The sequence below is a fragment of the Talpa europaea genome, assembly GCF_964194135.1.
Source record: "Talpa europaea genome assembly, chromosome: 1".
In the NCBI taxonomy this organism is placed as follows: Eukaryota; Metazoa; Chordata; class Mammalia; order Eulipotyphla; family Talpidae; genus Talpa; species Talpa europaea.
The window spans coordinates 90,785,876-90,812,652 of NC_140073.1; the positions used below are offsets into that span (position 1 = coordinate 90,785,876).

Consider the following 26,777-nt stretch of genomic DNA (forward strand, 5'->3'; position numbering starts at 1 on the left):
GGACCTCAAGTGATTTAGATTAAGCAACTCATGAAACAACCTAGATGCATGTCATGGGATACTAGTGAATTCACGCCTGCCCCCTTTTTTTCAATTTTTGTGTAGAAGAATTGGGGTGTAGAACAGAGGTGCGGGTCATGAGAGTATTCACCAGAGACAGAATGGGGAGCAGAAGAGGCAGATTTGCTGAAATACACTGTTAAGGGGCACAGGAGGCAAGACAGGAGAGGTCTGCTGCATCATATGTGGGTCAGCTCCCTGGCCAGGGATGGAATTCAGGCTAGGCTGTAGTGGTGATAGTGCTGAGACTTAATCCCTAACAATAGGGAGGTACAGAATTCACCTCTTAATAGACTTCATCTTAGGGAATTCTTAGTATTATCACAGTAGTTTTAACTTGTTAATTCTTTCACTAGGAGAAACAGAAAAATAATCAGTCACTATTCATGCTACCATGTATTGAGATATTACTGCTCATTTTTCTTTTTTTTTTCTTTTCCATTTTCTGTTTATTGAGGTAAAGTAGGTTTACATTGTTGTTGTATCTGCTTTGTTATTGCCCATTTTTCAAAATGGCAGTGATAGTTTCTTGCTTTTTAATCTTTATTGCTTTGTTAACTCCTTTAGTCAACTTCATAGCTTTTCTCTGAATTCTCTCCAGAGTTCAGAGCACTTCTAAGTGCTGAGTGATGTGCCTAACTCTGGTCAAGATATACATAGATCTGGCCTCTTAAAAAAGGCTGAAGAAAAAAAAAATTATATATTTTTACTTAGAAACTATGAAGCTAAGAAAGGTGTTTTCATTCCCACAAGATTACTTTTTAATCAAGAAAAGCAGTTTGATCTGAAAGGTACTATTACTTTACAAAGCCAATTGATTTAGATTTTGGCATTATCATTTTTTTCACCTTCAAGTCCTGCAAATTATTAGGTCCTCAATTCTCAGCTTTCTTTTTTCCCCAGTATATTCTGTTGACCTCCAAAAGCAGTTATTAAAGAATCATGCACAGAACATTTTGGCAGTATTGACAGGTTTTTTTTTTAAAGATTTATTTATGTATACAAGAGCTGGGGTGCAGCTCAGATGCGCAGGACGGTGAGATTGACCAGAGACAAAGCGGGGAACAGAACAGGCAGACGGACCGAAAGCACAGGCAAGACAGGAGAGGTCTGCCTCGCCATGTGGGTATCTCCCTGGCCGGCCAGGAATCGAATCTGTGCTGCAGAGGCTGCGGACAGCTTCACAGTGCTGAGCTCAACCTGCTGCACCACCTTGGAGGCCCTTGACTGACAATTTGAGCATTCAGTTTAGATTAATGGTTAGCAGGCATGTAATTCTTAAAAAGTTGATACCAAATGTATTTGGATATACAGGTGGTTTTGTGGAGAATATTATTAATAAGATCAGAGATTGTGTAGGAAGCCTAGGGACAGACTTCTAAGTATGATTGGCTGTCATAAGACTAAATACTGGCAACAGTAATCTTTTGGTATCTCGTAACACTACTTTTTTTTTTTTTGAGGGAAAATTGGGGAATGCATACTTAACTTTTAATGCCCTCATAATTAGGTGACATGAGGTAAAAATAACTTATATAAGCAGTTTGACTTTAGAGTTCATGGACCAGAAAATTTCAAAATGCCATGTTTACTGCACATTTTATATTTAGCTAAGAAAGAACACTGGGGGAAAAGTAAGATTTTTGTGTTATTAATTTATAAAACAGAACATTTTACACTAAAGGGAGTAAATATGTCACAGTTTCATAATAAAAGTACTTAGGTGGCATACATTTATCTTTAGAATAGTAGACTTAAAAAATGCTTGCATATGACAAATAAAATGTGAAGTTATTTAAAGTAGCAAAGCAGCACTCTTTTAAAAAGTTCTCCATATTAAAGGAATTAAAAACTTAAAACTTTAGTTTTGTTTTTTATTAAAAACAGCCTCCCAATTATTTATTTGCAGATAGTTGCCCAGCTGCTGGAGTAAGAGATCACATTCACCTGAGGATGGATCATTTTGGAAATACTAGTATCTGGGCTGTTTCCTGTCTGCTTAAAATTCAAGTAGATTGTGACCTAGCCAGCTATCCCAAAATTTTTTTCTTAAGCATTTATATATGAAGGTTGGCAAGCAGCAATTAAAACTAGCTTATTAACCATAGTTACATCACTAAGAAATGCTAAGTTGTTAGGAACAAATATAAAGGATTTCAAGACAGAATTCACAAGTAAATGAGTATTTTGTATAAATATGGCTTTTTAAAAATTTTTTCTATTAATTTTTTTTAACGATTAGCTTTTTTCCTTTGATATACAGGAAGAGAGAAACCCTCAAAAAAAAAGAGATAGTTTGAAAGTATAGAACTTTTAGCTGTAGTCTGTACCTCCCCGCAAACAGCTGCTGTTCAGAGTTTTACGATTACTTCCAAAGGGGGAAAAATTTCTAAGTTTATACTAATGTAATGTAGAAATAATTTCTTAAGTGTTCTCAGAAAAGTTCTTAGTATGTATGTTGCTTTGTTCCTTGCTGTTCATCCTATAGCAATTTTGTAAGCCCATCCATATCAGTCCTCAAGACTTACCTCATGACTGGGAGCTACATGGTACTCCTGTTTAAGCAGTCTTTCCTGACGGACACTTCTGCTGTTTTCAGTGTCTCAGATGTTTTAGTACTTGATATGGACTAAGATTCTACTTGATCTTACAGTCCTTTGATCATAATTTGGTTACTTATTGATATTAGACCACATTTAGTTTGGATTTTTTTTTTTAGAAAACCATAAAATGTTTGTAAAGTTAACAAATGAATACTGTTTGCTTTTACCGTCTTCTTTTAGGTTGGTACCCGGAGGTATATGGCTCCAGAGGTATTGGAGGGTGCTATAAACTTCCAAAGGGATGCATTTTTGAGGATAGATATGTATGCCATGGGATTGGTCCTGTGGGAACTGGCTTCTCGCTGTACTGCTGCCGATGGTAAGGAAAAAAGTATTTTTAAGAAAGACATACATACCTACTATACATGTGTGAAAAGAGATGATTAGTGTCAAAGGTAGTATTTTAAAATGTATTTAAAAAAGAGACTTTTAAGTCACGGTAGCTTAAACAGAATTCAGAAGGAAGGAACAGGGCAGTAGGAGAGGAAAAGTACTGATACGTATTGATCCTTTACCACTGCCAGATGTTTTTCTGGGTACTTCACATGCCTTTTATTTCCTAAAACAACTTTGGAGGTAGTATTACCTGTTTTAAAGATAAGGAATTTGAAGATCAAAATTTAAGTAGAAATTAAATGACTTGCCTATTTTAACTTTAAGCCAGTGAACCTAGATTTGAAACTCTGATCCAGATGTAGGGAGAGGGCTGCTACTTGATTAGGTTGTATGGGTTCTGCCTGCAGGTTCTAAAGTCAGCTCTTGGGGTCTGAGAGATGTAAGGTCAAGGACTCCCCCCTCCATCCCCCCGCTGCCCCAACCAGGATACTCAAGCTGTCTGTTCAGCACTCCAGTGATGTCAACATATACCTAAGTAAAGGGTTTGAATTTACAGTCTATCCTCCATGACATTGAACTGTGAGGTGCAACTGGTTATATATCCCAGGTTAAATTTTGCCTCCTTAAATCTTTGCAAGTGTGATCTGATTCAGACATTATTGTGAACATTACATTCCTGAGCATAGCACCTAGCTTCTAAAGGATTCCTATTCTGTTTATGTTATTGAAGTCTTTGTTCAAGCCTTATAAATGTTGGCATTGAGTAATTACAAATCTGCACACTGCATTCCTGGTGTGACAAATTATAAATAGTGCTTTAGGAACTTAGTATTTAGTGCTCCTTGAAAGGTCTCTATTGTGTTCATTTATGTTACAGCACTTTTTTGGATGTGAGAATATAAGAGAAACTTCCTGTTAAGCTCCCAAACAAATGTAAATTAGCTTGATTGGTTTTATTTCCATTCATTTTATCTAAAAACTTCCCATGGATTGTGAAAGACAATAGACTAAATTGTGTTGAATATTTAAAAACATAGCAAACCTAACCTATGTTAACAGGAAAATTTTCTGAGTACTATAATTGTCTTTCACTTCAGGGCAGACTACATTTGATACAAGATATTTAATTTGGGGTACTGTTTTTAAAGAAATTTAGTGGACAGTGCTCAGGAGTGGACAACCATTCATTCTTTTAAGATTGGGGATTTGGTAAGAAGTGGACCCAGAACCTAAGAAAGGTTGAAGTATTTGGCTGTAACTTTAGAAGCCTTTGTGAAGAAAAGTAAGTTGTTCATTGTATTTTGGCTCAAAGCGGAAGAGGAAGTATATTTATTACTTGCATTTATGGAAGCAGAAGTAGGTCAGATGGTAGATATTATAGGAAAATATATTTCATAAGAACTTCATTAATAAGAACTTCCAAAGCAATCCCTTGGATTACATGTTATGAGGATATGCAAAGTTAAGATGATAAATGTATCTTGGACAGAGTAAGGTTAAATCTGAATTATCTAGTCTAGTGCTGGTACATAGGTATATTCAGTAAATGTTTTTGAAGGAATATATTTGAGAAATTTAGAGTCTTATGGGAATTCATAGTTTTGCAAAATGGCTTTATTAGTGGGGCTGTTATTATCAGGGAAGCTTTCATGGAAAAAGGATCGGAGATTTTTAAAATGCTCTACAAGTGCGATGAAATACTTAATTGCAGAGTCAGGGTTTTTGACTCTTAAATCAGAAATTGGGGTAGAGAGGACATTGTGAACATTGCTAAAGTGAATGCTTTAAAATTTGTTGGTGGTTCAGTTCAGTGATTTTCAGATTTTAATATACATATCAAACTCCTGGGAACCTTGTTAAAATTTAGATTCTGGCTCAGTAAGTCTGGGTTATGGCCTGATAAATTTCTTGAAAGCTGCCAGTTAGTGCCAGTGCAGCTCACCTCCACTTGGTATAGCACAGATTGAATAGACACCTTATAATGTCAGAACTCAATCATTGGAAATGTTCAGAGACTGACAAGGCAGAGACAATTCTTATAATTAGAGAGGGCTGAATTAGATGGTCTCTTCCAGTCATTGTTAGTAACATTTTATCCAGGATTACTTAATGCATTTCAAGAAATTGTATAAGGTTTGTGTCTACATATACACTTATCTGGCTCCTGAAATTGTTCATTAGTGACTGGTGTCTGTACACTGACTGAAAGGACAGACTTTAGAGTCATTCAGGGAGGTGATTTCCAATTCCAGCTCTGTAAGCCCTTGTGCAAACATTTCTGAGCTTCTTTCTTACTTGTAAAACAATGGTAATGCCACCTTCACTGTGTGAAGATAAAATGGAAGTTAATAGTATATGTAAAGTTTCTGGTCAGGATTAAGTGCTCATCAGGTATTTAAACTCAGCATTTTCTCATTTATCCGAGTATACCTATGGAAAAAAGTATCACCTGAATAACTCTTGTTTATCTGTGAAGATATATTCTGACTTCTTGGGAACCCTGTTTGGAGAGTATGGTTCTTATTTTACAACTAAACATATCTTTGGCAGCTCTTGTAAGGGTAGAGAAGAGGTGTGATTCTAATGGGCACATTACCTCATGTGGAACAGGAAAGGAGTTTTGATGTGTCACAGAATAATGGTTATAACAGATTAAACTCAAAGTCTTCAGTAATGTTTAGTTTGATCTGAATTCAAAGAGTGGGTGCCTTAAAGGGATGTCTTGATTGGCAAATATTTATGGCTCTCTCTGACCTATATACAGATGGAGACAGACACTTCTACAGTAGATAAAGCTCCTATACAATCCTCAAGAGAGGTTATACACCAAATTAGACTTAAATTTTCCCCAAGTTAGATTTTGGGTCACTATGTGGTAAAAGTACAGTTTGGAGTTTATTTTGCTCTGTCATTTTAACATGTAACATTTGGGAAAAGGTGATACAGAATGTGTTTTAGCAAGTTCCAGTTTGGAAGTCAGGAAAATTTGAATTAAAGTTTTTTTCTTTTCTTTTTTACACTTTAGGACCTGTAGATGAGTACATGTTGCCATTTGAGGAGGAAATTGGCCAGCATCCATCTCTTGAAGATATGCAGGAAGTTGTTGTGCATAAAAAAAAGAGGCCTGTTTTAAGAGATTATTGGCAGAAACATGCTGTAAGTTAGTTTTTCATTTGAAATTTCAATAAGATGTTTTTGAGAGGAATACTTCCGCACACTTCTTTTTCTACTGGAAGGTGAAACAGGATATTCTGTATCTCAGTTCTAGAAACAATAGAATTAGGGCTATTCCTGTATGCTGATGAGGGTATGGTAAAGTCATAAAGCCTTACAGGCCTGTCATCTCTGTAGTCCTGTATAGACGAGTGTCTCCTATTACGAAGACTTTCCAGGAAAAGGAGCACCTGGCTTTGAGCCTGTCAGTTGTCAGGTAACTTGGCTGATTGCTATCTTCCCATGTGCCATTTTTAAAAGTGCAGCAAAACTAGAAACTAGGTAGGCAGAGAACAAAAGAATATTGCCCTTGTTGTTTTGGTCTAGATGTAACTAGAAACAAGGATAAAACCAAGCAGAGAATCCTTGAGGATGTTTTTTCTCCCCCCCCCTTTTTTTAAAATATATTGAAAGATAGAAATGCTGATACGAAGAAAACAAAAATTAGTTGACCTTTTAACCTTGGTTTTGAATGCAGTTCAATGGTTAGCATTGAGATGACCTGATTTATAAAAAAAGTATTAGGGACGTTTGGAATTAAAATAGCAATTACTCTATAAAAATTCTATTTTCTAATAGAAGACAGAAACTGCTGTGGTATTTAAAAATGTTTTTCCCTCCTAGGGAATGGCAATGCTTTGTGAAACCATAGAAGAATGTTGGGATCACGACGCAGAAGCCAGGTTATCAGCTGGATGTGTAGGTGAAAGAATTACCCAGATGCAAAGACTAACAAATATCATTACCACAGAGGACATTGTAACAGTGGTCACAATGGTGACAAATGTTGACTTTCCTCCCAAAGAATCTAGTCTATGATGGTTGCACCATGTGTACACACTGAGAAACAGGACTCTGAACTGGAGCTGCTGAGCTAACAGAACTGCTTACAGTTTATTTTCTGTGTGAAGTGAGGAGGCTGTCTCCTGGACACGTCTGAAAGACGACCCTCATTTAAAAATGTGGCTCTGGGAGACTGAAGGCACTGCCTGCAACAGAGACATGAAGGACATGAGACTAAGAGAAAAGTTGCAAACTCTATAAAGAAACTTTTGGAAAAAGTGTACATGAAGAATGTGGCCCTCTCCAAATCGAGGATCTTTTGGACCTGGCTAATCAAGTGTTTGAAAACTGACATCAGATTTCTTAATGTCTGTCAGAAGACACTAATTCCTTAAATGAACTACTGCTATTTTTTTTTAAATCAAATACTTTTCATTTCAGATTTTGAAAAGGGTAACTTGTTTTTATTGCATTTGCTGTTGTGTTTCTATAAATGACTATTGTAATGCCAATATGACACAGCTTGTGAATGTTTAGTGTGCTGCTGTTCTGTGTACATAAACAAAGTCATCAAAGTGGGGTACAGTAAAGAGGCTTCCAAGCATTACTTTAACCTCCCTCAACAAGGTATACCTCAGTTCCACGGTTGCTAAATTATAAAATTGAAAACACTAACAAAATTTGAATAATAAATTGATCCATGTTTTGTAACAAGGTATTACATATTCACTGTGTTATTTAAGAAAAAAAAAAGGTAAGCTATGATTAGTGCCAAGAGTAAGTGGCCATTTGTAAAGCAGTGTTTTAGATTTTCTTGTGCTAGCTTGTAATAAGGGAAAAAGTGCTGTTTTTTGAAATGAAAAAATGGTATAATTTCCCCCTTCTCATGTTTTAAAAGCTTCATCTTATATCCAGTTCCCAAAATATTGCATACTTACCTAAGGTTTTTTTATTTTTTTTTAATTTTTTTTAAAAGGTGTGCTGTGTTTGGGGAATATTTGAAAATTTAAAGCATGATTTACATTTTTTAAGTGAGCTGTGACACTGGAAAGCTCTTCATTTTTATTCTTTTAAAATAGATTTTTTTTTCCTATTTATATATGTAAATTTGTAGTTATTTCTTTTCACTAAACAGTGTGGGACATTCTTTATCACTGTTTTAGGATCACCTCAGGAAGTGTCATTACCCAAATTCCTCACTTTCTGCTTTGAGACTTGTAACTTTATCACTCTATTTCTGCTTGGTGCCATCCTGTCAAGATTAATATTTGATGTCTGTGCTTTGTAAAGAATTATCCTAGGACAGAGATTTAAGATTTAAGCACAGATTTCAGATGTTACTGCTTTAAAACAAATCAGGGATAACAAGTTAAACTTCTAACTTAAAATATGCAATGACATTTAGAGGTAACCGATGTTGATATGTAAGTAACATAGCCTATCCTCCTCCTGCAAATTGCTTTCATAACTAACTGATATTAATTTAAGATGCTTCATGCCTTATCCTTGATAAGAAAATGGAATTGATGGTAGGTAGGTGCCAAAGTGCTTTTCAAAACAATTACATTAGAATATAATTGGATTCTTCCTCAAATTTATATAGGCCAAAGCAACACATTAATTTCCTTAATTTCAAGATTACTGACCAACAAATAGCCAGTATTATGCTACGTACTTTTGTCAGGTCATTTTAAAATCCATACATTAATTTTATAAAATAACTTTTTACACGTCACTATCAGGAGCTCACTGTGAATGTGTTATCTTCAAATGGTTATTTAACCACACAGTACACTACATTTTACATATAATATGCACTTAATCTCTGGGAATACTGTATTATTTATAAGTAATACATAGGTGAACAGATTCTTAAACAGGGAGGGAAAGAAGAGTAAATAGCATTGTTGTCTGTGTGCCACACACTATACAGAACTTTATGTTCTTGGCGACATACGTGCCCACGGTTTCACTGTATTCTTAAGAATTCCTATTTCAATGTTGAGTTCGCCTCTTTATCAAAAAGTACTTGGCTTCACAATTTCTTGATTTGTTCTACTTTGAAAGTAATCAAGAAGGGAAAATAACAAGATATGCATATGTAAAAATTGTTACTTTCCTGAAAACTAATTTCTATCTGTTCTAAACATTTGACCCTGTTTTTAAAAGTTGAACCCAAGGAATATCCCGTTTGGCTTATGTGAGCATTAGAGAGAAATTTTATAAAAACATAAATTTCTTCACAAAATGAAGTTTTCTCCTCATGTTAGAGAAAATTTTTAGAAATGCTGGGTATTGTATTTAACTAGCTAACCAATTTTAAAACTTGTATCCCTTTGAGACTTCTATTAATAGAAAAACACTTTTTATAAGCAGTAAAATAAGAATGTTCCAGTTACTACCTGTCCTGATACCTAGTCTTGTTATAACTTTCTTTTGCAGGGCATTTTCATGTTTGGTTTACAGTCAGTGTAGAGTGGGCAAGTTCACAAAAAGTTTGCGCTTGGGATACTGAAAAAAAAAAAAAAAAAAAGGATCAAAGTATGAGAAAAATGGCTCTTTTGTTTTTGGGTTAACTGAGACCCCAAGAATTTTTTCCTCATGTGTATGGTGCTTATGATTTATCTTGTATTTTGCCTTTCTGATACCCATCAGAACTGCTGCTCTAACTTACACTTCTTACCTGGCCCACATTCGTGTAAGGGATGCTTTATGATCAACTGCCATAGGACTGATGGATTAACCAGTGTATGGCTTTATTCGAAGTCTATGCCCTGCACAGCTCTTGTATGTATTTTAGATGCTAGGAAGTTTTTAAGCATGTGACGTGTGATTCTTGTTTGAATGTTTTTATTACAGGTACCTTGTGAATTCCAGAACAGAGACTGTGCCTCACAATTGTTGGTCCCATGAACTTGCACTATCTTTCATGGTAATGTTCTGAAAATACAATCAGGAAAAACCACCACCAAGTTTGGAATTTAAAAAATGGAATCCTAGTATCATGAAATTTAAAAAAAAATCTCTTTTTCCCCTTCCTCACTTCTAAGTAACAGCTACAATTAAGTACAATGCAGGTGGTAGAGGAAAAAAATCCCTGGCTAGATGATAGTTTAGAATAAACTGATTACTGTTTAAAAAAAAAAAAAAGCGCTTCACCCACAGATATTTTCCAGCTTCTCTTTTTTACCTTTTTAAAAAATTACTTTTTAGGAACATTTGATAAAATGTGCATAAATTTATTTACTGAATTATGGGCAAAATGATAAAAGTAGCATCTTGATTGAACATCATTTACCTCAGATATTCAACCAGCAGTACATTTTTTATGCAGTCTCAATCCATATTCTATTTGTTACCTCTCAAAATATTGGTAAAACAATTATTTTAGCTTTACTCTGTATTTCTTGTCAGTGTTTTGGGCACAGGTTGTTGTACTACTGTCAAATTGTACTTGCTATTTTTTTCTGCAAGTATTTAACAAAAAGCTAAAAAAAAAAAAAAAAAAAAAAAGCCCCATAAAACCCCACCTTGGATAAGTGATTGTTAAATATTGTACAAATAAAATGTATGCTATCCCCATTACATCCCCAAGTTAAATAAAAAAATGACTATGTTATGATTTGCATATGCAGTTTTTCTTTAGCTATATAGGGGGAATATAGTAGCTGTGATTTATAGTAAGGCTTATACCTTTGAGATTTGCAAGAGAGGAGACAGTGGTTGAAAGTGAAGTCTGTCATTTGTGGCACTTTCCTCCTCTGTTGTCCATATGTTCTCACTACAGTATTTATATTGGTCCTGGCAGTTTAGGAAGTATGAGGCGAGCTTGTCTTTTCACATGGCAGTAGAAAAATGAGGCTTAGCTAATAGTCAAAGATACAAACTGTACTTCCCAACTTATATGACTACTTTGCCAATTGAATGGAAAATTCTGGTATTGCCACTTAAGGTCTAACAGTAAGAGTAGTCATCAAGGAAGCTAGCTTTCCTTGACATTTTTAGTATTGCAAAGGCTTTTGTTCACACTGCAGTTTTCAAAGAAAACAGGGTGGAAAAAAGCCTTACAACATCACATGGAGTGTCAACAGTTCGCACAATGGATTCTCAATTTTTAGAGTGATGATGCAGTTAGGTCCTTTAAAGAACCTGCTTTGCCTTCTAAACTAAATGAAAATGACTGCATGGAATCTCCACAGAAAGACGGAAATTGTTTTTCCTCGGTGTGTTCTGCAAGCCACTGATTCTTCAAGAGTTAATAGAGAGTATATGACATAGCAACTCTGGATCCACAGATTTTGATTCCTCACAGCCATTCATAGGCATGTGTAAAGGACCTGGAAAATTTTTCATCTTTCACAAGATCCTGGTTTTGGTAGAGTACATGGAGATCACAAAACAACTACACTGACGTCTCTAATGTTCTTCCTCATCTCCAATATGATGAGCCAAGGAGTTCATAGGCTTTTGCTTGTGTTTATGAAAGACTACATTTCTCCTTTAGTAAGTGAAAGTATCTTTAAGCTGTATTTGTTTACATTACCCTTGAAATGGGCTTTTTAGACTTGATTTTATTTTACTGATGTTGATTACCCTTGTCCTTTAAGCAACTGATTATTACTGTTTTTCTGACAGCACTGCTTTACAACAGCGATATGATTTAGAGGTACAGGACATCCTCCTTGAGGTGCTAAGCACACCACACCTACCACGAGGGCACCAAAGTCCTCCCCCATAATAATATATTGTGCTCCTCCCCACTTTGTTCTCTCTCCGTCCCGCTCTTGTAGTCTCAGTTCTTCAGTCAGATTTCTAGGGTCTGTTACTGGTTTAAGCCATTTAAGAGATGAAATTATTTTAAAAAATTTTGTATTAGGGAATATGGGAAAAGAACCATGAACATCCCTACTCCCCTCAAAAAAATGCCTTTGGAATTTGGGCATACGCTTCATTTGTACGACATGTGCTAACTTATTTTTTAAAAATCTGCTGTAGAAAATGCTTCACTGTAAAGAAAAACTCACGTAGTTACTACTCAGTATTTTAATCTGTATACCTGGATGTTGATGGATCTTCTATAGGTCTTATGTTACTTGGCCTTTTAGTGGCATTTTAAATGGAAACAAAACAAAACAATCATCAAGTGAGTTCTTTAGGTGCTTTCATAGTCAATGCCTTTTAGGCAAACAGTACTTTCCTAAAATAGTTCAGATACATTTTTTAAAGGGCTAAGTATAAGCACAAGTGTAAAATCTTTGCTTCTATTTCAAGTAATGGTCATGCTACCATGTTAGGTATTTCAGCAAAATATCTATCCTCCCTTAAAAAAAAAAAAAAACCACACCCAAAAAAACTGTCTAAACTTACATATAGAACCAGTGTGCAAGGCTTGCTTTATGAGATATTGAGAAGTAAATGACAGTGATATGAGGACTCAGAAGGCACAGCAGGGTGGTTATGCCAAAGAATACGTTGTTAATTAAGAGCTACTTTTATGTTCAGACACTATATTCCACTTCACATTCCATACTTCTTAAAAAATGGACTAAATGATTGCTTGAGGATACTTTTACCAATACCTGGTAAAGAACCAGTTATTGAACTGTAGATCCCAATAGCAAGGTATCTGAGAAAATTCCAGGGTGTCAAATATATAATTCTGGACACTTGCAATACTCTATTTTCTCATCTGTAAATAACAGCACCTAAACAGAGGGGTTTTGAGAGTGAAGGGAATTATAAACAGCAAAACAACGGACACTCAAGTCATTTGTAAACCTTATGCCATGCAAATCACAGCCAGCAAATATTCTTGAAGTCACTAACAACAAATGATTATTAAATTTAATTGTAAACATATACCTGTATTAGTTCAGATTACTGGATTTGTAAGGTGACTGACATTTACTCATTCCCTTTAAAGGACATTTACTTTGTGATACAAACAGATTTGACACTGCAAAACACTACTCATTTTTTGTGGTCTTGGTTTTCCAGGAATGTTCATCAAGTGCTTGTTAAAAAAAAAGGGGGGGGGGGACGACAAATTCTGATCCTTTTGGCTTAGAGCAGATCCAAGACTGTTTTTTAAAAAATAATCCTACAAGCATTCCTATGTAGATGGTGTGAATATGAATAACACATTCTGAGATGTCTGGAAGAAAATATTCAAACTTTTGGCCTTTTTCTTCCAAAACATCTTCTGGTCACAATGGCCAATTTCCTCAAGTAGAATATCTGGGACTGAGTTGAATCCAAAATATCCATGGGTTAAGAAGAAAAATTTCAGCATTTACTATTGAATCAAAAAATAACTCATTATTCACCTGAAAGTTTTGTAAAAAACACCTGGTTGCTGGGTTGAAATAATTCTTCCAATGTACCACTTACGTGTTAAGCACATGGTTCAATCCCTAAAATAGTCACATTTTTTTTAAACTGCTACTTACACCATAATCTCAATCACTAGAATTATAAAACCTATAACTGCTCATAATTCAAATGCAAGACACAGCTAAGATACTATATATGTAACAGCCCCATATATACAAAAATATATGTTTATAAATATAAGAAAATATAACAACATTTTTTAAAAGATAACAGCTTTCAGTTCTTCAAAGAAGTATAACTGAAACCACTGAAGCAATGGGTATATTCATAACCAGCTTAATGAGGATGTTGCCCACTGCCTAACATCCGTAGGACAGTTGGGGTATTTCTGCAAAGCATTCATAATTTGAGTATTATCCAAAAGAAGTTTCATCAGTTGGTATTCTCTTTGTACATTTACTGAAGTTCTTTCCATGGGCTTTATTAATTCTAACTGCTGTAAGTGTTCAAAAGCCTGAAAGGTGAAACAGACAGTTAAGATTGACTAGCGGGAGTAAGTAGCAAAGTTAAATCAATTCAGTTACAATATAGAATGCCAGAAAACAAAACTTAATAGAAAGAGCCCAGACACCATTTCTGAAAAAGAAAATACCAGAGGCTGCAGGTATTGGGACTGGGTAAAACTGAGGAGACTTAAATAATTTTAGGCAGCAAAATGCTTTCTTCTTTAAATGAAGAAATGCTACAAATTATTCTTAAGAATTCAAATAGGTAAACCCTTTCCAATCATACTTACAGACGGATGAAGACTTAGGAAGGGAGATAAAACCACCCTCTGGTATGCTAAATACTTTTCTTGCTAATGTGAAGAAATGACATTGCCTTTTCCTCACATTTTTTGGTTACTATAACAGATAACATCCTGATTATTGAGTCTTATAAGGAATACTATTAGACTTGAGAAACTCACTGCTTAAAAAAAAAATTGTTTCCATAAAATCCTCCAGTGCAGCACTGGTTTAAAAAGGTAATACCTAGCCATACATGCTTATCATAAGCATTTGAAATGTAGAACTCAACTTGTAATTTTACTTAATTTTCACTAAATTTAATTTAATAGTGATACTTGAGTCAGTTTATAAACAGGTATTTTGAGTCAGAAAACTTCAGTATGTTTAGAAAAACTGTGGAAGTAAATCTACAGCTAAAAATTTTTTGGCCTCCAAAGAACAACTATTTTCCATATGTAATTAGTGAATTAAGAAGTGCTTTAAGTACAACTACACCAAATTTCAAAGGCTTAACATGAAAGAAAATACTTCAAAAATTTTCTATATTAGGTTACAAACATGTATTATTAAATTTATTTTTAAGATTAATTTCACTTTTTTCCTTTCTTGTTGCTGTTAGAAATTCTAAAATTACATTATATGGCTCATATCATATACTTATACTAGAAAATGGTGTGCTAGAATAAAGTTCCTCAGGTTTTTAAAATACATGCCTCACCCAAACACTGATAAAACTCTCTGTATGTCCTGAGCAGCCAATGCAATATTTGTCCTTGAGATTCTTACTGGCTTTTATCTGCATTTTTGTCTTTTTTTTTACAGCTGAGAGGATAAAGTTGACCCTTGGGCTATCAAGGCTTAAGGGATATATTGATAATATTTAACAGACTGTAATGGATAGTCTATGTAAGTGCTAGAAATAAACAGTAGAGGGCAGTATACCTCTATAAACTAAAACAACTGCGCTTTCTCTGAAATTAAACATTTCATTTCTAGATAATTTTTGTCTGTTTTTGGAAACAAATTCCTAGGATAATATTTGAAAGCTAATGCAAATGTAGCTAACATATAATCAGATTTGATAAAAAAGTACATATCTGCAGAACAATAATTGAATTACAACTTACCTTCATGACAACAGGTTTCTCAAAATTATACACAGAATGGGCCTTTCTTTGAACAAACTTCTGAAATTCTGAACAGAAGGCAAAGGCAACATTACTTCATTCAAATAAGCAGATAGGTAGAGGTAAGAAAAAAACTAAGGTTAATCTCACCATTATACACCATTTGAAAATTAAAGGGCTCCTCTTCATAAATGTCATTTAAATGTTTCATTGCTATTATAAGACAGATTTCCAAGACAGACAAACCTGTAGTAAAAAATAAACTATATTAAGTTGTAGTTATTTACTAATACATAAGATTGAAACAACTGTCCTCTAAAGAATGATAAAGTATAAGATCATGGTTTTAAGGGGCTGGGGGAAGTCAAGGCCAGGCCCAGTTTCAAAAGTGTTTTACATTAATTCAAAAGGGCACCTGCACCCCTATGTTTACAGCAGCACTATTTATAACAGGTAAGCTATGGAAACAACCCAAATGCCCCAAAATAGATGACTGGATCAAGAAGATGTGGTACATATACACAATGGAACATTATTCAGCAATCAAAAAAGATAAACTCATGCCATTTGCAGCAACATGGATGGAGCTGGAAGGGATCATGCTCAGCAAAATAAACCAGAGAGAGGAAAAAAAAATACCGGATGGTCTCACTCATAGCAGGTAATAAGGGACCAGGAAAAAGAACTAATTATAATAAAGTAAAAATCAAAATCAACAAGCAACTATAAACCAGGGACACACGACAGTGGGGAGAGAAGGGAGTAGGATGAAAACAAGGGTGGTAGGAATTGTATGGGGACTACAACCAAGATGAAAATGCATACATTGTGCAAAAATGAGAAATGATGTAAGAAATATACAAAATTAAAAAAAATTAAAGAAAACAAGTGTTTCAGTCACTATTATTTATATAATCTTAATGTTACTTAACCACCCTGAGCTTAATTTTTTATGTGCAAAATAAAGACCCTTTTAAATTTAGGTGTTAAAAGGATGAGAGAAAACATTACGAAGCACTTACACATATGGTTAATAGTAAATATAAGCTAATGCTGCAATTACATAACTTTATATCACATATGGTATTTGATTTTTGAAAGAATCCCTAAACTACTGGAAATTAAATCTAAAATTTTTATTTGGAAATTATGGTTCATTAGATTCTTAAAAGGGATAGTAAATACAAAATGGCTAAACACCAATGTTCTTCAATAGCATTTGATGCAATGAGAACACCAACAATAGTTTTAGCTGGATTTCCAATGAGACAGGGAGATTCAATGTCAAATATCTTTCACTTTTAAGGGAGTCATAATTGCTTTTAATGGGTTGAGTTAAAAGTGGTATAGATATAAAATTATTCTGTATATAAAGCACCATACCTAATGTTATACTTTTGAAAAACATTCTATTATTTAAATTCAAACGTCTAAAAAAAAACTAATAAAACAGGTTTCTCACCATGTACTATATTTGCTTTAGAATCCATGCTACACAGCTGGTTTGCCTCCATCAGATCTGCTGCTGTCATAAAAGGGTGTGATGATGTCACACGATTTAAAGTAAGCATCTAGAGAATGTGGATCAGAAAAACAATCACACTTTGAGAACTCACTCCATTAGGAAAGGCAACATAAGCATAATGGGTATCTCAGAAGGGAAAGAGACAGCGGGAGAACAGTTAATTCAAAGAAATAATATAGGAAAACTTCCCAAACATGGAGAAGGAACTAGACAAGGTCATGCGACTGAACTAATATCTAGTTATCTAAATGTAATGAGACCTACATCAAGACACATGGTCATGAAACTACCCAAAGCAGAAGACAAGGAAAGAATACTGAAGGTACTTAGGGGAAAAAAACAAAACAGGTAAGTTAATAAAGGTACTCCCAACAGGCGAACATCAGCTTCTCATAGAAACTCTCAAATGCAAGAAAAAGGAATGAGGCAGTCAAAGATAAAGGCTAACAGTCAAGAACACTAAATCATGCAAGATCTATTTCAGACATGAATGAGAAATTAAGACATTCCCCTACAAACAATCTGAAGTAGTTTGCCAAAACTAGGTTTCTACAAGATACGTATTTATTTGGGCATTTTGGACATAACGCTAAACAAAAGTTGTTAATTTGGAGCCTAAAGGTTGAGTAAATATTAATGCTTAGGAAAGGTATTCTCTCATTCAGCTCTATTAAAATGCAGTATTTCAATTCATCTGCAACATTAACTCTCTTAATGTAAAGCCGAAGAGTTCTTGCTACTCCCTCTACCCAATTCCATTAGCTTATTTATTTCTCAAAAGTAAAACACTGTAAAAAGAGAGCAAGAGTGGGTGAGAATACTATTAAACACTCCAAACCCAAATCTAGCGTTAAATAGATGTTAGCTACAATATGTTCAGTTCGTTTTTTTTTTTTAAGATTTATTTATTTATATACACGATCTGGGGTACAAGCCAGAGGTGCTGGGTGACTGGATTCACCAGAGACAGAGTGGGGAACGGAACAGGCAGACTGAGAAATACACTGCTGAGGGGAGCAGCAGGCGAGACAGGAAAGGTCTGCTTTGCCATGTGGGATGCTCCCTGGCTGGCTGGGGATTGAACTTGTGTGCAGAGGCTGCGGACAGCTTCATAGCACTGTGCTCAACCCAATGCGCCATAGGGAGGCCCCTATGTTCAATTTTACAAAAAAACAAAACAAAACAAAACAAAAACCCCACCAAAAAAACAAAAACAAACAAAAATTATACAGAGAAACAATTTCTTGAAAGCAGTGTTCACTCTTCATGTAGCTGGTGGTCTTTCCAACACCTAATACAATCCCCATATATGCAGATTTATTTATTTGTAGTTTTAGTAACATTTAAATATAGTGGACTAAATTTATCAGATAAAAATGCAGGACATCGTTATATTGTAATACAGTTAAACAATGAATAGTTTTTAGTGTAAATACATATCATGCATTATTTGGCCCATACTATACTAGAAACGCCTCCATTTTAATCAAGGTCCAGGTTATTTAGTGGAACAGAACAATGTGGCAATCGTTGTCCTAATGGGTGGGATCTCATGGTAACTCCTTCCCTGCCTCTTAACTTTTCCTTTTATTGTAGCATTTTTTTGAAGGCCTCCCGGATAGCCTAGGGGTTAAGTCTCAGTGCTATGACCCACTATGGCTTAAATTTGATCCCCATATGGCACAGCAGACCTCTCCTGTCTGGCCCTGCTGCTCCCCTTAGCAGTGTGTTTTAGCAGATCTGCCTGTTCTCCCCATTCTGTCTCTGGTGAATCTTCTCACATAGTCCCCCTGCCCCCCATACTTCTGACCTACGCCCCAGTTCTTCTACACAAAAATAGAAAAAAAAGGCCTCCCCTGGTGGCGCAGGTGGTTGAGCTCAGCACTGTGAGGCTGTCCGCGGCCTCTGCAGTGCTGGTTTGATCCCAGCCGGCCGGCGAGGGTCCTACACGGCATGGCAGACCTCTCCTGTCGCGCCAGCTGCTCCCCTCAGCAGTGTGTTTCGTAATTCTGCCTGTTCTGTTCCCTGTTCTGTCTCTGGTGAATCCTTTTATCCTCCCGCGAATCTGGCCTGCACCCTGGTTCTTGTATGTATGGATAAATAAATAAATCTTAAAAAAAAAGTTTTGCTATAAAAAGGCATGAGATAAATATAACACACATGATTCATGCTTAGTTCCTCAGCTAAAGAAACAAAATCTTACTGAGTTGGAGCCCATCAATTCACCTGACTGGATTCTACTCTTCTCCATACAAAGAAACCATGTTTAATATCTTTATACTTCTACTTTATACTATGCACATATGTGTCTAAACAATAGCGCAATTTTCAAATTTTGTAAAATACTATAAGATATTTGCACAATTCTCTCTTCACTGTGTTTATTAAGAGAATTTATCACGCTGACGTATCAATTTTAGTCTATTTTTTTCTTATATCATTGTATTTCTCAATTTAATTATTATTCATTTCCTTACTGATGAATATCTGTCTTATCCTTTAATGCAATTATAAACAAGGATGAAAAAAGCAATCTTGTATATGTCTTCTTGTGCATCAGAGATTCTCTAAATACCTAATTTGACAAATTGCTCTCCAAAGTACCTGCAAATCTTTGTACACCAGCAACAAGAAACTTTAATAATCACAGACACCATACTATCAGACATAAATTTTGATACATAACAGAAAGGCAGAAAAGGTTTAATTGTAAAATTTCCCTAGTTACTGGAGAAGTTAAACATCTTTGCATATTATAGGTATGCGGGAATATACCTTGATATATTGCTCATATTCTTAGCACATATCTTCACTGACTTCTGTAGAAGTTCTTTATATATTATGGATGGTGTTGATGATTACATGAAAGACACATATCCCCTTCCAATTAGTCTTTAGTTTTTCTCTTTTTTAGTGTGCAGATACTAAACAATTCAATGTAATTAAATTTATACATTTTTAAAATGGTTTTGATTTTTGTATCTTCCCCCAAAATCTTTCTGTATCCCCAATATTTCAGAAATATTCTATTAAATTTTTCTAGTAAATTTTTTACCTAACATTTCCATTTATCAACCTAGAATTTACTTTTTGGTATGTAATGCGAGTGTATTTTTCTTTGTGTATAACTCTTATTTGTTGAAAATTATCCAAACTATATTTAATATCAGCCAAGTCTTTTACTCTTCTTAAAGATTTCCACCAATTTCGAAACTTATGAGAAAAAACACCAAATAGAAGTCAAGCCATTATACCTCGAATTAAAAATTTAATAAGAAAACAAAAATATTCTTAAGCTCTTATCGGAAAAAACAAAGCAAACAGGTTAGTTTCCCACAATGAGATGAGTGTATGTTTTTGTGTATGTGTATCTATATCTTCTATACCATAAGTTAGTAAATAAAGTCTGATTTTAGTATATAAATAAGTAAAATCCCTACTCTAAAAATTCTTAGTTCCAATATTTCTTTATGACAAAGAGCTGTTGCTGGAAAACAGCAATATGTTTTTGATAACTAGAGGGAAGATATGCTACAAGAGGGAAAGCACATAGGGTGAAAAAAATGTTAAATTTCCTCAGCAAAAATAGGAGTGAAGGAGATTTTGTAAATAAACATAGCAGAACCATATAGAAAAGTAAAACCCAAGTTTAAAGCCAGAGAGTCTTGAAGTAAGTAGTGGGTTTGCCATGGAGTAGCTATGTGACCAATAAATATTTGACCTCAGTTATAGATAAAAACACTCAAGGATGAAAACTAGGATTATTGAAAAGGTTAGGGATAATGTTGGTAAAGCAATTATATTATCTGACTCATGTGCTAGTCAATAAATGGTACCTGTACTATTATTATTATGAATGAAAGTGACCAAGAAGAAATTCATGAAACCAAAAGTATTTTCTCCTAGAAAGGTGCCTGTCATAAATCATATTATAGTAAGATTAGATAATATCAAACACTCTTAGAGAAGGAAGTTTTTTACACAACAGTTAAATATGCCTTATTGATACTGTTGAAGCTTAAGATACACTTATTTGGTAAAAGACCATGACCATGATCAACTGGAGTTTATTATAGGTATGCAGAGCCCATTCAACATTCAAAAACCAACATATCAGCAGGCTAACAAAGGAAAATCACATGACTATATTCATTGAAACAGAATAAGCATTTGACAAAATTCAATACCCATACATAATAAACTCAGCAAGTGAAGAACAGAAGGGAATGAAGTACCTTAGTTTGTTAATGACCATGTACGAAACCTGTAACTTTTATTATACTGAATGGTAAAAGACTGAATGCCTTCTCCTTACAACCGTGAATAAGGCAAAGATGTTCACCTTCCTCACATCTATGGAACACAGTGTAAGATCTAGCAACTACAGTAAAATATGAAAGAAAAACAGATTGGGAGGGGGAAAAAAACACCTCTCCATCTGCAGATCATGCCTCTGCAGAAAATACCATGGAATCTATGAAAAATAACTCCTATAATAATTGATTTCAACAAGGTTGCAGAATACACAAAATCAATCTACATTTCTACATTCTAACAATGAACATAGTGAAATCAAAGTTTAAAACAAAATATCATTTATAATTACTCCAAAGGAAATTAAGTATTAATTTAAGTGTATTAATTAAGTGTATCTAGGTATACACTCTAAACATGTAAAGGGTCTTTATGGTAACAATTATGAAGTGATGACAAAAATCAAAGAACTAAATAAAAGGTGTGATAAATAATATTCAGAGAATGGAAGACTCAATGTAGAAAACATATTCATTTCCCAAAAGTTTAACTATAGATTTAATCAATTCACATTAGACAATAATTACCCAGTGAAAGAGAGTGATAAAAATGAAAATACAAACCAGTAGAACGTGTAATGAACGCAAGTTTTTGCTGACATTGAAATGCTTCTCTAATATTTCTTGCACATTTCTGTCTTCTGAGAGACACTACAAAAAATATATCAAAACAGAGTTAAAGAACAGTTTAAAATCTAAATATAATCTCATGCCTCCCTGCTCAATATACTTCAATAAATTTATCTGATATTCATTATTTAATTGGTGTTAGTCTTAGTTATAGAATACAAAAATCAAAATCAAATTTCCAGTCTACCTTTTCTTATCTCTTTACATTAAATCAACAGACACAAAGATTAATTATAATCCTTCCTATCCCCAAATTTCAAGCCTAGAAAAGGAAAATATGTACTGCTACTCATGGGATGATCAAAGAGAGCATAAAATATGACAGACAAGAGGAGTTTTTAAAAAGTTGGGAAAGCAAGGGTAAAGTATTACAAAGAATGGTTAAACTGTATGAGTCAAACAGGAGGAAAAAACACTCCAGTTAATGGGGAATAGTACGAGCAATGTAGGAAGACAGTGGCATTTTTTAGAAAAGATTAATTTTATTTGCGTAGAAGAATTGGGGTGTAGGCCAGAGTTGCGAGGAGTTGAGAGGATTCACTACAGAGTGGGGAACAGAACAAGCGGATCTATTGAAATACACTGTTAAAGGGGAGCAGCAGACAAGACGGGAGAGGTCTGCTGTGCTATATGGGTTAGCTCTATGGCCAGGACAGAACTCATGCTGCAGTGACCTGCAAGATAGCTTGATATTGCTGAGACTTAAACCCTGTGCCACGAGGGAGACCCAGATTGTGGCATATTAACAGAAGGTGAATAATTATGTATGCATGAGCTTCTATTATTATTAGCAAAAGTTACATGTAAGGAGAGACAAAGGCAAAAAAGAAATAGAGGCAAGAGAGGAGAGGGTCTGAATTAACAGTGGTGTGAAGAAAAGAGAGATTTAAGATGTCTATAGAAGATATGTTTGAAGGACAATCAACAGGTGAGAAGTTTGAGAAGAGGAAAATAAATCAAAGATTATATACTATAATGGACATAATGTCCCGGAAGGGTGGAGAGTGAGATGTGGTCAAGAAATAAACCCTGGATTATCAATATTTAAGAAATAGATGGAAAAAGAGGAATAAAATAAGAGATTCCAAAAGATACTGAAGACTGAAAGAGAATCTACATCAGAGACAAAAATGGTTTGTCTTGGTTTAAAAAATCAAGGGAAAAAAGCTTCAAGAGGGACATGATAACCAAAAATAGAAACCTGAAAAATTGAGATGTATTTGATGAAGTTAAAGATTTGGAAATTTTGGGCCTCCCTGGTGGCGCAGCGGTTGAGCGCTGGGTTGCAAAGCTGCCCGCAGCCTCTGCAGCGCCAGTTCAATCCCCAGCTGCTCCCCGGCCACTGAAGGAGGGTCCCACATGGCGCGCAGACCTCTCCTGCCGCCCGCTGCTCCCCTCAGCGTGTACTTCAGTCCTCCTGCCTGCTCTGCTCCCTGCTCTGGCTCGGGTGAATTTTCTCACCCTCCCACGCTTCTGACTGTACCCAGTGCTTGTATAAATAAATAAACAAGTAAATCTTTAAAGATTTGGAAATTCAGAAGTCAATATGACCCTTTGAGAAAGTAGTATTTGAAATAGCTAAATGACTGCAGTAAATTAGGATTAATGAAAAATGCATACACTTGACATTGAGGAAAACATTGAATGAAAGAAGAATAAATTCAGAAGTGGCAGAGACATTCTGGTTTGGGGAAGAACAAAATTTTTCAGTCATCTGCAAAGAACAATAATTCTTTGTATAAAAAAAACAAATATCTCTATTTTCTAGTGCTAAAACTGTACTTTTATTTCTTCTACCACAACAAAATCCAACTTAGGAATAAGTTCTAGTCTAATAGAATGAAGCATCATGTGTTCAGTAAATACAATATCTGAACTATAGTCCCTATTTCCTTGCTATTGTTTTAGTCTTCTTCTTTTTTTAATTTTAAATGGACTTGTTGGTACTATACATCATTTTATCATCATAAACAGGCTCAAATACCCTTTAGATGTACACAGGATGAACTTCAAGTAATAAAGCCAAGTATTAAAAAACTCTTGGAAATTAATTGTAGTTCTGGTTTCTAAAATCGTTGACTCAACAAGTAATTTATAAAGTTGATGTATTAAAATCAGAGCACTTAGGAAAACAAAAGACAGTAACCTGGGACAAAAATATTGATGAAAGAAATTTTCTCTGTAAGAAATCAATTACATACAGAAACACCAACCCTTTTCACTGAACATATGACTAGCAGCCACAAAAGCAAGTTCTTAATGTGCTGGTAACATAGTTTGCTTGGCCAGTAAGTCTTCACAGGTAGAGTCTAAGCAAAATAACCCCGGTACCTCAGGACTCATACTGCTTCAGGGATAACTTAGAGATAGCAATATATGTACTAAATTTCCTAATCGGCTCCTTCTAAACCTTTTCATCTTCTGTTCACTAAGAAAGGACAGTTAAGACAGTAGGTAAATCTTCCTTAATCTTAGCTATAGTGCTCTGGGGGAATTTCCTTCAAGGAGAATTAACTATGATGAATTTAAATGCTCAATCTAAGAGAAATGGATTTCTCTTACAATGCCATGCTACAAAGGTGTCTCCTCTGCCTATTTATTTGACTCATTTGGGGCTGGGCTAAAACAACATTCAAATTAGGCAGGATGTCTAAGTTCACCCTATCATGAAGATATTTCTTAGATGAGACTTCCATAGGTTCCTATATCTACACCAGTGCTTCTGTTTAATCTTGGAATAAGAAAAACTTGCTAGTTAGTCAGCACTGAGAAAAAGGATAGCTCCCTCAATGCTTCCTCCTCACACATCCAGGACAGGATCTCTGGCCATGGTGCTGACAACTTTTTCAAATGAAGTTCAATTGTTGGTCTAACAAAGGGAGGTGGTAAATGGAGATTAGGATAAAGGAAAAAATATTATAACTGAACATCCAAACTCAAGCAGCACTAGTGCTATCTTATAAAGAAAAGCAAGATTTTCACATTTCATTCCCACCACTGGCATCTAAATTCAGGGATATAGGATCTGCAAAAGAGAACCAAAAAACCTAAGTCACTCTACTACCTCATGACTACCATTTCCCAAGTCATTGAGAGTTACGATTCACCAATAACCCCCATTAGTTTCTCCTTTATATATTCACTTTGGGATGCACATACAGCAACACTGCTGGGAAGAACAGAAAGATGGAGGATGAGACAATATAACCTGAAGAAGAAAGTGAGCAGGAGTAGAAATAATTTATGCCCTAGGAAAGCACAGATATTTCGATACTGTGAAAGACTGTACTTGGATTTCTAAAACAGCAAAAAACAAAACAAAACAAAAACATACTGCCATAACATGACAATTAGTTCAGGAGTTGTAGAAGGTAAAAGTTCATGAGGTGTTGAAAAGTGGATCCAGAGGCCAAAGACACAGACGCTCTGAGCTACTCAGTCCCAGGGAAGGGAAGGGACAATGTGGGAGTATAAACTATAAAGTGGTTCTAAAGAATGGAAACTTATAATTATATATAGTACCAAAGGAAAATTACATGAGCTGAACAAGATATCTGAGTCCCAGGCAAGATTAATTTCGGGAGGTGACTCACATCTATTTATATAAAGGCACAATACCTGAATTTTAAGAATAAAGTCAGTCATGTTTAAACACAATTTAGTATAGGGAACACAGAAAAAAGAAACTACTGACCAATTTCCTTAACAAACATAGATACAAAAATGCTCAACTAAATATTTGCAACTCAAGTTCAACAATGCATTGAAAGGATCATATGCCATGACCAACTGGAACTTATTCCAGTGACAGAAAGATGGTTCAATGACTGAAAATCAATGTAATTAACAACATTAATAAAAGGAAAGATAAACAACATGATCATATTAACTGATGCAGACAAAGCATTAGGTAAGGTTCAACATACACTTACGATGAAAATCCTTGAAAAACTGGAAATGAAACATAATGAAATTCATTCAGTTAAGAGAAATATATAAAAGGATTCAAAACTGAGAAAGAAGTAAAGCTATCATTTGCAGACATGAAAATACATATAGAAACCTCAAGACTTCACAAAGAAACTAATTGAAAGAATAAGTAAATCAGTCCAATATGCAAACAACAACCTACAAGTAGTCAAGAAAAGAATTCCATTTACAATTAAATTTAAAAAAAAAAAAGAATTAAATGCGTAGGAGTAGAGTTAACAAATCAGATTAAGGATCTATACAAAGAAAACTGTAAAGACACTGCTAAAAGCACATTGCTAAAAGACACAAAGAAATGGAAAGACATTCCCTACTCATGGACTGAAAGAATTAGCATCATCAAAATGGTCATATAACACAAAACAATAGATAGATTCAATACAATTCCTTTCAAAGTTTCAATGGCATTCTTCAAAGAAACAGAACCATATAATATTAAAAAGCTATGCACAGCAAAGAAACATAACTACATCAAACTAAAAAGCTGTATGCACAGCAAAGACACTATCAGTGAAAGAAAAGACATCCTATTGAATGGGAGAAGATACTTGCACACTATACAACTGACAAAGGGTTAATATCCAATATCTACCACAGACTCATACAACAAAAAGAAAACAAACAACCCAATCAGAAAATAGAATAGCTAAATAGATACTACTCCAATGAAGACATACAAATATCTATCAGGCAAATTAAATACTCACCATCACTTATTGTTGGGGAAATGTAAAACTAAAAGCGATACAACCTCACAGCTATGAGAATAGCTCATATCAAAAATACCACAAACAAGTGTTAGCAAGGATGTGGAGAAAAAGGAACCCTCTTACACTGTTGGTGGGAATGTTGATTGGTCCAGCCCGTACAGAAAATAGTATATTCATCAAAACATTAAAAATGGATCTACCATATGCCCCAGCAATCACTTCTGGTATTTGCTCAAAAAATATAGAAACACTAAGTTGAAGGGAAACTTGCACTTTCATGGTCACTGCAGCACTATTTGCAATAGCTTAGCTATGGGAAACAACCTAAGTGGCCAAAATCAGATGAGGGGCTCAAGAAGATAT

General features: G+C 34.8%; 2 protein-coding genes across 3 annotated transcripts in view; one reads left to right on the forward strand and one right to left on the reverse strand.

Annotated features, from left to right (window-relative positions):
* Positions 1–7,031, forward strand: part of ACVR2A (activin A receptor type 2A) — a gene marked incomplete at its 3' end in the record, with an annotated part of 87,098 nt that extends 80,067 nt beyond the window's left edge. The window contains exons 9-11 of the mRNA XM_084238196.1: positions 2,844–2,982; positions 6,025–6,155; positions 6,837–7,031. Of these exons, the coding sequence (XP_084094322.1) occupies positions 2,844–2,982; positions 6,025–6,155; positions 6,837–7,031 (465 nt within the window). The remainder of the gene's footprint in view (positions 1–2,843; positions 2,983–6,024; positions 6,156–6,836) is intronic.
* A 6,622-nt stretch (positions 7,032–13,653) lies between these two features.
* Positions 13,654–26,777, reverse strand: part of ORC4 (origin recognition complex subunit 4) — a gene marked incomplete at its 3' end in the record, with an annotated part of 56,520 nt that continues 43,396 nt past the window's right edge. For both annotated transcript variants that reach the window (XM_084239466.1, XM_084239465.1), the window contains 5 exons: positions 21,649–21,735; positions 16,709–16,817; positions 15,397–15,492; positions 15,247–15,314; positions 13,654–13,842 (listed from right to left, as the gene is read on the reverse strand). In XM_084239466.1, coding sequence (XP_084095592.1) covers positions 13,654–13,842; positions 15,247–15,314; positions 15,397–15,492; positions 16,709–16,817; positions 21,649–21,735 — 549 coding nt within the window. The remainder of the gene's footprint in view (positions 13,843–15,246; positions 15,315–15,396; positions 15,493–16,708; positions 16,818–21,648; positions 21,736–26,777) is intronic.